The 13,843-nt window shown below is 40.1% G+C and overlaps 1 protein-coding gene across 1 annotated transcript in view; it reads left to right on the plus strand.

Annotated features, from left to right (window-relative positions):
• EGF (epidermal growth factor) overlaps positions 1-13,843 on the plus strand; it is a 92,013-nt gene that overhangs the window by 59,178 nt on the left and 18,992 nt on the right. The window contains exons 14-18 of the mRNA XM_070390732.1: positions 2,194-2,361; positions 3,055-3,204; positions 6,604-6,723; positions 11,114-11,230; positions 11,991-12,116. Coding sequence (XP_070246833.1) covers positions 2,194-2,361; positions 3,055-3,204; positions 6,604-6,723; positions 11,114-11,230; positions 11,991-12,116 — 681 coding nt within the window. The remainder of the gene's footprint in view (positions 1-2,193; positions 2,362-3,054; positions 3,205-6,603; positions 6,724-11,113; positions 11,231-11,990; positions 12,117-13,843) is intronic.

Below are 13,843 nucleotides of genomic sequence, written 5' to 3' on the forward strand. Positions count from 1 at the left end.
AATAACTATTCCCATCACTACAGTGCCATCTACAGGTATGTAAGTGGTGACTGGCTTCTCAATGGTCAGTTCAGGATTTTTTTTTCTTTAATTGAATTTATTGGGGTGACATTGGTTCACAAAACCATACAGATTTCAGGTGTACAACTCAACAAAACATCCTCAGCACGATGCATTGTCCGCCCATCGCCACAAGCAAAGTCTCTTCCAGTCATCATGCCCCACCTTTGCCAAGTTCCACCTACCCTCCACCCCAGCCTCCTTCCCTCTGGCTAACACCACACTGGATTTTTCATGTAAAGATTGAAAGAATTTATTCTTAATTTTGATTGCAACAGTGGCTCTTCCATAACCAAAAAATAAAAAAAAAGTGTTTTATCTGGTATGGGGTATTTGTTGAAAAACTATAGTTAATTCTGACACATGCTACAACATGGATCAACCCAGAGGACATGAAGCTAAGTGAAATAAGCCAGTCACAAAAGATCAATATTGTATGATTCCACTTATTTGAAGTATCTAGAATATTCATAGAAACAGAAGGTAGAATTGGTCTTTGTCAGGGACTAGAGGGAGGGAGAAATGAGAAGTTGTTGATTAAGAGGTATAGAGTTTTAGTTTTACAAGGTAAAAAGTTTCTGGAATTTGGTTGCCCAGCAATGTGAATATACTTCATTTAACACTACTGAACTATGCACAGGTTAGGATGGTAAATATCGTGTCATGTGTTCTTTTACCCAAATAAAAAACCTGACAGCTATATAAAAAATTCCCTTAAAAATTCCCTTGGTGCATATATGGCTTTAATTTAGGACAATGGGCTAGAGACTAAAATGAATCTTAAAGACTCATTGCCACCAGGACAAGTCATTTGTATTTGCTGCCAGAAGAGGGAGACATTCATTCTAATCCACCAAGTCCACCGCCCGTCTGCAAAGACTGGACTGGGGAATGTGAGTGGATGTGATAAAGCTTCCAAACTTGGGCCTCTTTAGCTTCACTCTCTAATGACTTGAGATGGTTTATTGCAACATTTTCCCGCTTACTCAATCCTGGAAAATCTTATCAGAGCAATTTCAGCGGCAGAGAGAGAGGGGTTTAGTTGAGATGGTGTCGGAAGGGCTCCCCTAGGGTTGATAGCCATGAAAATGGAAGCAGCAGATAATAAACGACTTAAAAAAAAACTTGACTAAAAATGGAAGGAAAGAGACAAAAAGAAGCTAGGGGGCGAGGTCTAGGGGACGAAGAAATTAAAATGGAAGAGACCTGAAGATATTCATCAGTTACAGGAAAGAAGCTAGCAGAGTGAAGAGAATGAAGATATAAACAAAATGGGTAGTTGACTAAACAAGGACCTAGAGAAAGCTCAACAGAGGACGATACCAGGGGCACAGGACAGTGGATTAATATTAGATCAGAGGCAAGATAGGAAAGGAGGTGGGAGTCCAAGGCAGGGAAATGTGTTGATGGAGATGGGAATTTGAAGAGCCTGTTATTCAGTTACCTTAAATTTTTAAATATCCTTACAACAACCTGTGAATTAGTGTACTACTTACACTGCCATTCAAAAGACAAGGGACTGAAGGCAAAGAAGGGTAAGATAACTTATTCAAGTTTCTAATTCCTGACAGATCACTGAACACAAAGTTCCCACCTGGCCTCCTTCCTCTTGGTGAAATTACAGGGTGGGGCAAAAGTAGGTCTAAAGTTGTTCATACGGAAAATAATACAACAATCCTATATAATAAAGAGCTAATATGCTAATCAGACCGAATAGCAGAACGACCGTCCAGACGACCTTCCGGACAAAGCCGGGGCTGCGAGGGCTGAGGCAGCCAGCTAGAGCTGTGAGGGCCGAGGCAGCAGGGGCTGTGAAGGCGAGCCCCTTGCAGGAATTTTGTGCACCGGGGGCCTCTAGTTAATAAATAATAATACAAGAATAAACTCTGTGTTTTGCATACTCGTAACTGTAAACCTACGTTTGCGCCATCCTGTATGCCAATGAGCCCTTATTCTCCAGTTCTCCAAATGCTGGGTGACCATGGGCTTTGCTAGGACTTCATACCACCAGGCTCCCATTTGAAGATGAGGTAGGGATAAATGTAGGAATCATGTGTATGTTTCAAGCCTTATTCTTTTAAAAATATTCACGGCAAAGACAAGACGTATGTAATGCACTGGGGCTGCTTCCAGGTCACCCGTTTGCTGTGGCTGTGTTTGAGGATCACGTGTGGCTCTCCGACTGGACCATGCCATCGGTAATAAGGGTGCACAAGAGGACTGGCAAAAATAGGGTACGTCTCCGAGGCAGCATGCTGAAGCCCTCATCACTGGTTGTAGTTCATCCATTGGCAAAACCAGGTACACTGGACATGTTACACAGTCTTTCTTTGGCTGTAATCTGCAACTATTTTAATTGTTCGATGGCAGGGGAGGAGGGGGGATGTTGCAGTTCTCACTAATCCAGGTCGATGTTAAGATTTCCCGAGATTTGGATTTTGTCTAAACTAAGACAGCCTGGTATTGAATTTGGGCTTTATTCTTTCAGTCCCATTCCCCTCCCTCCTAGACAGCTTTTACCTATCTTGTCTTTTTAAAAGATTCTTGGGTTAAAGGCACTGAGGATGAGGGTGGGAGAGGGACAGTTTAACCACCTGCAGGGGAAGCTTCTGTCTACGTTGGGGCCTTTCTCCACGCCCTGAGCGTGCCAGGGAGTGAGCAGACAGAAAAGGCACCTAGTGTCCTACAGCAACTCTTCTTTCTGAGCTGCCCTGTGTCCGTTTGACTAGATCATGGGGTAGGAAATAGGAATATCAGCTTTCTAAAGAGCTTCTCAGACAACAGTACTGGTTATCCTCAATAAGTAACTCATAAGGTAATAACGTTTTGAGCTAAACTGAGCTCCTTATAGGAGCGCTTCTGAAATAGCCCTTGCTACAGGCTCCATTTAGAGACACCGAGTTTCTCTCCCCCTGAACTGTACACTGTGATTTGTATCAATGTGCCCTTTTGATCTCCAAGCCCACCTGTGAATGCAGCTCTTTCCCCCACTAGGAGCCGATCCCTGCTTATTCCAAAATGGAGGCTGTGAGCATATTTGCAAAGAGAAGTTTGGAATTGCTCGGTGTTCATGTCTTGAAGGTTTTGTGAAAGCCCCAGATGGGAAGAAGTGTCTGGCTCTAAATGTTCATCAGATATCGGCAGGTAATGTAATAAATTATGTGCTAAATCATCCTACCTTGGCTCAGGGATACAGTTCTATACAGTTTCTTCATACAGCACACGAAGAAAACCCTATGCTTTTGCTGATTTTTAATATTTTGTATAATTAAAAGCCCCTCTGCTTTCAGGGAGGCCAAGTGTTTTTTGTTTTTTGTTTTTCTTCCTCTGATGCGTCTGGGCTTCTTATTAAAGACTAAATTGAATTGATCTCCTCTTGTTGTAAACTTAGTGAACAAAAGAAAATATTCAAAGTCCAATCCTCCAACCCCGTCTTTATGGTGGAGTAGCCCAAGTTTAGAAACAAATGCCAGTATTTTACCACCTCAGTTAATGTTCAGGGATATTTTGTTTAGAAGTTTTATGGCCTTAGTGTTGGAGGTGGTCATATACAACCCCCCTGCCATGTGACTGGTGTTAGGATAGAAGTCAAAGTCATTTCTAATAAATAATATTTCCTCAAGCAAGCATGAGGAATCCAACCTGAGAAGGCTGTGATCACGTTTTTAAAAGCTAACTATGACTTGGAGGAGGAGAAAGAGCGGGTCCAGTGTGATGTGTCAGTAGTCCTGACTTCCTTTTCTTGACTGTACGTCTAAGCAATTTTGGTATATTTGGATATATCTCTTGATATCTTTGTACCAAAGAGAATTTACCTTTTATTTAAAATATTTTTTTTTTAAATTTGTTTTCATCTAATAGGCATGGTGTAAGGTAGATGACAGATTGACAGCAAATAAGTGGATCAATCTATCCATGAACTAGAATTAGATATTTTGGATTTTCAGAACTTCCTATTCATTGTTGTCTTAGGACAACAGTTCTCAATATTTTTAGTCTCAAGTGTCCTTTACATTCTTAAAAATAACTGAGAACCGCAAAGAGTTTTTGCTTATGTAAGTTATATCTATCCATATTTATATTAGAAATTAAAACTAAAAGATTCTAAAAATATTTATATTAAAATTATACTAATACTCCATTACATTTGAACATAACATAATTTAAGGAAATAAATGAAATAATTATATACTTTTTATAATTATATAAAATTAATATATAGAGGAAGGGAGAGGGAGAGAGAGATAGAGATATCAATGATGAGAGAGAATCATTGATTGGCTACCTCCTGCATGTCCCCAACTGGAGATTGAGCCTGCAATCCAGGCATGTGCCCTGATCGGGAATCAAACTGTGACCTCCTGGTTCATAAGTCAGTGCTCAACCACTGATCCACACCAGCTGAGCTGAAATAATTATATTTTTCCAAACAAAAATATGCAGTAAGAAGAATGGCATTGGTTTTCCTTTATATCTTTAATATCTGATTTAGTGGAGGGCAGCTGGATTCTCATATCTGCATGTAGGTTAAATTTGTTACTGTGTTGTTTTGGTTGAAACACATGAAGAAAATTTGGTCTCACAGAGACATAGAGTTAGAAAAGGGGGAATACATAGCTTTCTCAGATGCCCTTTTTTTTTGTATTTTTTATTTGATACTATGTCAGAACTATACAGTTGGTAGTTTCTGAGAGTTTAGTTGCAATGTGGAATCTGAAACCATATCAATGAACTTTTTTGCCTTCTGACACATTAAAATCCAGGGGTCTATTTTGTGCTTTGAGTGGCTCTATTTTACCTTGCATGGTTTATTAGCATCATGTTTTGGTCATTTGAAAATATGGTTGAGTTATGCAGGCCTTCCAATTGTCACATTAATATACAGAAATCACATTAATTTATTATTATCTTCAAACTCATCAGAAAAGTCTTTGAGTATTGAGATTTTTGTCAAACTCATGGTAGATGAAAACATTTTCTATAATTCTACTTTTCACTTGAAAGCTCAAATTTTATTATTGGCAACAAGTACTGCGAGTTGTTTCCCTTGAAGTGGGACGCTCACTTCATTCATTTCTCAAAAAACGCTTGGCAAACCTGTAAGTGTTAATAACATAGTTTATCAGTCATTCTTTTGAGTGAAAATTATGCTCAGTGAAAAAAGGGACTAGTTTCAACTTGCAACTCAAAGAACATACAAGTGATTTTCCTTCAGACAACCATCATAATTCAGTATTTCCACAGATAACAGTGTTTTATGTGTACTTTCCATTTTATTATACAGAATATCAAAGAGCCAAATATGCCATGGTCGAGATGTTTAAAAATTAATCATTCTTACTCTTTATCATGGATCTTCTTAAGTGAAAGTGAAATGTATGTGCGTGTGTGTGTGTGTGTGTGTGTGTATGTGTGTGTGGGTGGGTGTGTGTGAGAGTGTATGTGTGTGGGTGGGTGTGTGTGAGAGTGTATGTGTGTGTGAGTGTGTGTGTGTGTGTGAGTGTGTGTGTGTGAGTGTGTGTGTGAGTGTGTGTGTGTGAGTGTGTGTGTGAGTGTATGTGAGTGTGTGTGTGTGTGAGTGTGTGTGTGTGTGAGTGTGTGTGAGTGTGTGTGAGTGTGTGTGTGAGTGTGAGTGTGAGTGTGTGTGTGTGAGTGTGTGTGAGTGTGTGTGTGTGTGTATGTGTGTGTGAGTGTGTGTGAGTGTGTGTATGTGTGTGTGTGTATGTGTGTGTGAGTGTATGTGTGAGTGTGTGTGAGTGTGTGTGTGTGAGTGTGTGTGTGAGTGTATGTGGCAGTGAAGAACATGAGCACTAGTAGAGTTTGATGCCATGGCCTTGATTCATGCTAAGGCACTGAATTCCACCCATCATTACTTTTGCCCATCAGTATCAATGTAGACGCAGTGAAAAAAGACAAAAAACATCAGTGTTATTTGCCTTTTATAAAAATAGCTTGACCTTATAGACTCCATGCAATGGAACCTCAGGGATCCATGCATCATACTTAGAGAGAGTATTTGGTGTTTTAGGGGATCCAATTTTTCCATGTCTTGGAGGTTGTATAGGTCCTATGCCTATATTAAACTATGGCTTATTTATGCTCCTCCACATTTCTAAATAAAAAATCAGGCAAAAATAAGTCTTGAAACAGCCTAAAGGAGGAGTGCATATGGAAGTCAGGTTGGGGAGATCAGACCACTAATTTTCCCTTGTAATGACAGTCTCTGATTATGGGCTGAGTATATTTATAAGGATTGTAGTATTTCACTCTTATTGGCTTTTTGCCAATACCTAAAAATGTCCTGTCTTTCACCCCCACTGCCTCCTTTTCCTCAACCATCAGTTGCATGGAGTAAAGCTGGGATGGTGTGGTATAGCAGGTGAGGTTTTCTAAGTCACCAAGACCCTGATAGTTTCCTTGAATGCTCTTACTGTAAGAATGAATCTGAATTCACACCCAAAAAAAGAGCCATAAATATAAATTAAATACAACATTTTTTGAATCATAAAAGATAAATTAATTATATCTGTTGACCTTCAATAGGTAGCAACGCAGATCTAAGTAATCAAGTAATGCCATCAGGCATCTTATCCAGCAGTCAAGGATTTGAAGATAACATCACGGAATCTCAACATATGCTGGTGGCTGAAATCATGGTGTCAGGTATGAATAATAAATCCTCCAGTACAGCTTTGGTCCCGACAATTTCCATCCTACCAATTAAAATTCTGAATTATCCTCTAACTTAATGTTGGCTAAATCTACACAAAACTAGTGAAGCCCAACTTTGGACTCCAACTTTGGACCCCATATTAGACTGGACATGAACTTTATTCATTGAGACTCTGCATTGAACCTTCTTGGAAGAAATCTAACTCGGAAACGGGTGAAAAATAAGACAGAACAGATTTGAGTGTATCCCCCACACCTTGTAGTTTTGATATTTGGCCCATCTAGCTGTACTTCCATTAGTGTGAAAGTAGATAGTAATTGGTAAGAAAATATAGGTCATTTGCTTCAGCTGCTCCAGAAAGTCCACAAATAGCAACTGTTAGGATTTTCCTTCTATATGGCACATTTATCACCAAATTGCTAAGTTATTTGTTCAGTATTTAATAACTTTAGGGAACATAATTCTTCTATATTCTGTATTCACTCATGAGACCGGTGGTTTTCAAATTGGATTTAGCTCAGCCCTAGGTCTTCTGCAAACCCCATACCTTCTCAGTCTAGGTCTCTGCCCTTCAATCAGTGCAGCTGAGTAAGATTTTAACAGTGTCTGTGACTTAAAATATGTTTGGAAACTCCACAGTAGGACATTACACTTAACAAAGTGCTCGTCCAACTTTTATGATCTGCAGACTAATTTGTTAATGTATAAGTCTTATCCCTCCTCATAAGAACTTATCAGTGTGATTTTTTAATACATTACAAAGAGGTGGATATTTTTAGCAATGATAATTTATATGGAGCTTTAGAGTTTACCAGGCACTTTATCCTCCAATTTGATACTTACCACAGCACATCATCTTACAGATATAAAAACTGAGACTAAGATATATAAAGTTAGTGACTTGACCAGATTTTAAAAAATTATGACCAAATAATTAATTCATGTCAAGAAAATGAGAACTGGAAAACATTGTTGCATTAGGAATATTATTCATTTAATAACTATTTATTTGTCACACATCATGCTAAGTGCTGGTTGCCATGATGAGATAAATATAGCCCCAGTCTCCAAGATCATGGTCTGATGTGGAGACAAACAATGTGATGGAATAAAACAATATAAATATGAACAGTATAGAGAAACTTTCAAAGTCACTTGGGATCCCTAGAGGTTCATAGAGTATATTTTGAAAGACTAATGTTTGGGGGACTTAAAGATCAAGATAAATGACAGTAATTTAGGCACATGGGTTGAAATGGAAGAGTGATGAAATGGCCAAATATTTGGAATGTATTTATCATAGGCTGTGTTTGGCTCTCATCTGGAGACACACTGTGCCTTGTGTAGAATAGATGGAATTGATTGTCTTGTTTAAAATGACCTAATCTTTTCATACTTGGATTGTGTTTTATTTTGTCTTTGCTTATAACATTGTAGTTCTACCTGTGTTAGGCTAAGGGGTCTTATTTATGAGTGAGATTTCATTTCAAAAAAGTGTCTATACTAAAAAGAGCTTGAAAACTCTATGTTGGATTTTAGATTAATATATTTTTATTCCTCAAAGACACGCATTGATTTTTAGCCAGTTGATCTGTGTATAATATGACAAAGAGTCTCAATCAAAAAATTTCATTGTCAAATCTACTAAAATTATGAATGATTCTAGTTCATGAATAAAATTTAAAATTCATAATGTGGCCTGTTAGGCCCTTAGATAAACTAACCCTTACTCACTTCACCAACCAAGATGTGTGCCCTTCTGTCCTCGGCTTTCTCTGGCCTGCTTCAGTTACCCTGGTCTTACCGGTAGCATGCAGGTGCTGTGTTCTTGGCCCACAGTGCTCTTTCTAATCCTTCCAAGTCCTGAAAATCCTTCAGACCTCAGCTTTTTTTTAAATGTATTTATTTTTAAATTTTTTTATTGATTTCAGAGAGGAAAGGAGAGGGAGAGAGAGCTAGAAACATCAATGATGAGAGAGAATCATTGATTGGCTGCCTCCTGCATGCCCCACACTGGTAATCAAGCCCGCAACCCAGGCATGTGCCCTAACTGGGATTTGAACTGGGACCTCTTGGCTCAACCACTGAGTCATGCTTGCCCGGCCAGACCTCAGCTTTATATGCCCTTGCTCAGAAAGCCTTTCCTAGTCTCCTGATCCAGGTGAGAACCACTTCAGTTCTCTTAGAACTAGGGATTATTTTATGAAGAGTGCTTACCATACCTGTACTTAAATAATCTATACTAATAATAGAGGAATATGCAAATTGGTTGGGATGCCATCACATAATGACCAATCAGGGTGGGGGCAAGGCTGCGGCAGAGAGCTCTTGGCACGCCTGCGCTGGGGTCCGCAGGGCGTGGAGAGGAAGGCAGTTAGGGGGATCAGGCCAGGAGAGGAGAGAAGATAGGCAAGGCAATCAGGGCAGCAGAGGAGAGCAGTTAGGGGAATCAAGCTGGCAGAGGAGAGCAGTTAGGCAGCTAAGGGGATCAGGCCAGAGGGGAGAGCAGTTAGGGGGATCAGGCAGGCAGGCAGGTGCGTGGTTAGGAGCCAGTGGTTCTGGATTGCGATTTTTGTGCACTGGGCCTCTAGTTAATTATATAAGAAAGCAGAGTCCTTGTCTATATTCCCCACCACTGTATTTTTGGCTCTCATTAGGATCTGGTATGCATTAGGTACTTTTGAATGAAATTATTAATCTTACCAACAGGCCCCAGAATCTTCTCTATTGTGGTAAGGCAAATTGTGATTCAGGCTGTCACAGCATGCTTCTTCCTTATCATCCTTATTTAGATATGCATAATATTTTATAATTCTCAAAGGAGTTTTAAAGATCACTTTGAATGTAAAATCATTGATTGGCTGCCTCCTGCATGCCCCACACTGGTAATCAAGCCCGCAACCCAGGCATGTGCCCTAACTGGGAGTTGAACTGGGACCTCTTGGCTCAACCACTGAGTCATGCTGGCCCGGCCAGACCTCAGCAAGTACATTCAACAATCATGTAGAGTAGACTGGACAGAAATTGTCACTTGTATTTTAGAGAAGAGGATTGCAAAACCCAGGCATTCCTTCTTTCCAGAGCTGGTTTATGGTAGAAAGAACTTTGGCTATAGCCCATCCCTCCCACAATTGCACATCCATTGCTTTTCATTGTGCAAAGCAACCTTAGGGTTTGCAAGTTACCAAATAAATCCTGAATCAGATTCTAATTTAAGATAATTGTGCAAGTGATTTAAAATGTCTTTAGTAATTGAATACTGTCCACCACACACTCTGAACAGCCTTGTGATTGGGAAGCTAGTCCTCCAGATAAATGCCGAATCAAGTGGGTAATTGATTTAGTCTGAAGTTATCCATCTTTAAGAGTCAGGAGTGACACATTATCAGGCAAGCCTGAAAGGTATGTTTTCCCACAAGAGAAATCTTACTGAAATAGCTAAGCAAATCAAACACAATTACCCAAGTCTGCGTTCACATGGCATCAAATCCTACTTTGATCATTTAACTTTCTTTAAATTTATGGGCACGTTTGACCTCTTCTATACTCAGATGAGCAAACTTACTAGTGAATAGACAGATGACAGTTTATATCCTACTGTGGTATGTCAGATCCCCCCAACTCCAAAAGGGAGGAGGCATTTGGAGAGTGATTATATAGTAGTTAAAGGGCAGGGGGGTAGGGGGGGATTTGCTCATGTTTATGGCTCAGCATGCAACTCTGTCCCCTGGGGCATTTGCATTTAATGGAGTATGAAATGAAATGATCCATTTACAGCATTTAGTTTATATGGTTCATGACTTTGTAAAAGTGCCTTGAGGTTTGCAAGTCTCTGCATAAATCTTGATAATAAACATACATATTCTATTATATATGAAATGTGATTTTAGTAAATCAACACTAAATCTTTATGATTGAATCTCGTTGCCATGTTAGTACACAGAGCTACTTGCTATATATTACACTGTGTGTCTTTGAAGGATAAGAACATATTGACCTCTTTTGTATGTCATTATGGTTGGGAATTCTCAAATAAGCTATAAACCTTCTGAAACTTGAGTCCATTTACTCTTAGAAATGTTATAATTAAAACTTTAAATGCTTTTAAAAATTGTAAATAAGTTCATGCAGGGCTGTTTGAACACCAAACAGTTCTTTAGAACTAAAGATTTGTTGAGAGCATGTAAATGAGAACATAAGGCTTGTGAGCCCTTTAAGATGGATATAACTTCCAGGTCAGCAGTGTTTCTATTTGGAGAATAACCTGTCCCAGAACTTGGAAAAGGGCACACTGGACTGTTCAGTAGAACCCAGAACACGAAAGCCCATTGTCACCTCTGAGGTATGGAAACAATCTGATGGGGTTCTCGCTCTTTGCAGATGAAGATGACTGTAGTCCCGTGGGATGTGGTCCGCACTCTCGGTGCGTCTCAGAGGAAGAGGTTGCCACGTGCCAGTGTTTGAGAGGATTTGCTGGGGATGGAAAAGTATGTTCTGGTAAGAGTGAAGGTCAATGTACATAACTGTGGAAAATAGTGAACCAGAAACATTCTCTCAGATCAAATGGGTTCAAAAATCTCCCGAAGGACTTACGTAATCAGCAGGATTGAATAAATTATTTGGTATTAGCTAAAAAGATAATGGGCTTGCCCTCAGGGGTGGGAGTGGGGGGGGAGGAGACATATGTAATAGTTTAACCAACAACAACAACAAAAAAGATAATGGGTGGCATGTATAGAATTATGAAACATAGTGTGTTGTTACATTACATTGAGTTTATGTTAAAATTACATTATATATGGAGTTGACATTAAGGAGAAGAATGTATAATTAGTTCAGAAGTATGAATTTGAGTGCAAGTCAAATTTATAAAACCAACAATTGCAATAAAAACAGCCTTTTTTCCTCCAAAAGCTTAGGTCATATGTTTTAGTTTAATAAATAGACTGTGATGAATCAGCTTCTATTTTACATTGATTGCCTCAAAATTTTTAAGTTAGCGATTACTGTAAAAAGTCTCAGTCCTTATGGCCTGAAACTCTGGCACAAAGTGACTTACTTACACATATGTAGCTAATCAGACATGTGAGGGATCTGTAAAAATCGACTGAGACATGAGCTTGCTGGGTTTGCATTGCATTTGCAGTCTCTGTAAACAACTGAATGATCACATTTAAGATTATACTTATTCTTTCCTCGTATCCTCCTTTAACCTAGAAAGGCCTATGTGTTTCAATAGTTCATCATTTGCCCACAGATATGGATGAATGTGAGATGGGTATCGCGGTTTGCCCGCACCCCTCCTCCAAGTGCATCAATACAGAAGGCAGCTATGTTTGCACGTGCTCAGAAGGCTACCGAGGAAATGGGACTCACTGTCTTGGTAAGAGTTTGTGTGCTCAGGTGGGTGGGCGGAGGCAGGCCTCGGAGAATCATGGAATGCTCTGGGTGTGGTGGGCCAAGAAAAGGCAGGATATAACTGAGTGACGTACATGTTAAGACTAAAAGGAGTTGCGTGGCCTGTTCAAACAGACATCTTTCCGTTCTTGGTGCATAGTCAAGCTTGTGCCCGTGTACTGTTCTTGCACTAGTCAGCGACAGCACCCAGCAGAGGCCATTCGCCCCTCTGCCTTTCTAGTTCTCTTGTCTGGGTTCGAGTGACGCCAGGGCCTCTTCAATACTGCATACCTTGATCCCCGGGCAGTGTGGCTTGGTTCGCTGTCATCCAGTGCACTGAGGGGTTGCTGGTTCAATTTTGGTAGGGAGTGCATGTGCTCAGATTGTGGGTTCAATCTCAGTATGGGGCATGCAGGAGGCAGATGATCGATGTTCTATTCTCACATCAATGTTTCTCTTTCTCTCTCCCTCTCCCTTCCTCTCTCTCTCTCTAAAGAAAAAAAAGCAATCAAAATATTATAAAAAATAATAATACTCCATTCCTTGAGCCATCCTGGGTGGAATTGAACATTTTCTTTGTCACCAAATTTGGCAATGGATCAGCTGTGAACTGCAGATATAGGTTTTAGTGTGTGTGTGTGTGTGTGTGTGTAAAGGAAAAGAGGTGTGGTTCTGTGAAAAAGGCTCTTCGGTGGCTCTTGATAATAGATGAAAGACTCAAGCCACTGGCATTTAGACACAAATAAGGAACGATTAAACCTCTTTCATAACCACCATCCTCTGCCAAGGTCTGGGTGTGGCTTGTTGGAGGGGAGTTCACGCAGTGGCTGCCTTGTCCCATGCCAAGTGTCAGAAGCGCGGCATCACCGTGCAAGTGAAGGCCTGCCTGCAGCCCTCACGCCCAGCGAAGTGGGTGTCTAAGGTTGTACGGGGCTGCAAAATGTCTCTGAGGGTTTTATTTTCCTGCTGAAAACATAAAAATCTTTTTACAGCGAGGGGCACATACCCTGGTAAGAAACTAAAGTGGTCCTGCTTTCTCCTATATGTTGAGATTAAAGATGAAATATCATTCATCTTCCAGGATCTGGCTGATTTAAATCAGACCTTTATCAGATTAGTTTTGTGGAGTTCACAGACATCTGTAAGTGCTATTTTGAGCACATATTTGGCTGTCAGTCAGGAAAATGTCACTGCTCTAATTAAGCTGGCTCATAGATAATTTAGACAAACAGGCTGTATATTTAATTTACTTTGAAGAGAAAGGAAGGGCCCAGCCTGCCGCAGTGAGCTGGCTCCTACTCTTTCCCTCTCCCTCTCATCTTCCATCTCCTCCTTCCCTCCCTCTCCAGATATATAGATATAGATATAGATATAGATATAGATATAGATATAGATATAGATATAGACATAGACACAGTGCTATATAAAAGAGTTGTTCTTATTGTAAAGAGTAGCTGTGCTTCTTGGCCAAAAGTCTATCTTTGTTTTTGCTTCTTGCAAAAGCTCTTTCAATCTCAGGGTGATAGCTCATAGAAATAGTAACAGGAAGTCAGTTTTTAAAAAGACTCAATTTTAGCCCTAACCGGTTTGGCTCAGTGGATAGAGCGACGGCCTGCAGACGGAAGGGTCCCAGGTTCAATTCTGGTCAAGGGCATGTACCTTGGTTGCGGGCACATCCCCAGTAGGGGCTGTGCAGGAGGCAGCTGATGGATG

This window comes from Myotis yumanensis, unplaced genomic scaffold (genome assembly GCF_028538775.1).
Source record: "Myotis yumanensis isolate MYYU_CA2020_CCGP unplaced genomic scaffold, mMyoYum1.0.hap1 SCAF_1, whole genome shotgun sequence".
Taxonomy (NCBI): Eukaryota; Metazoa; Chordata; class Mammalia; order Chiroptera; family Vespertilionidae; genus Myotis; species Myotis yumanensis.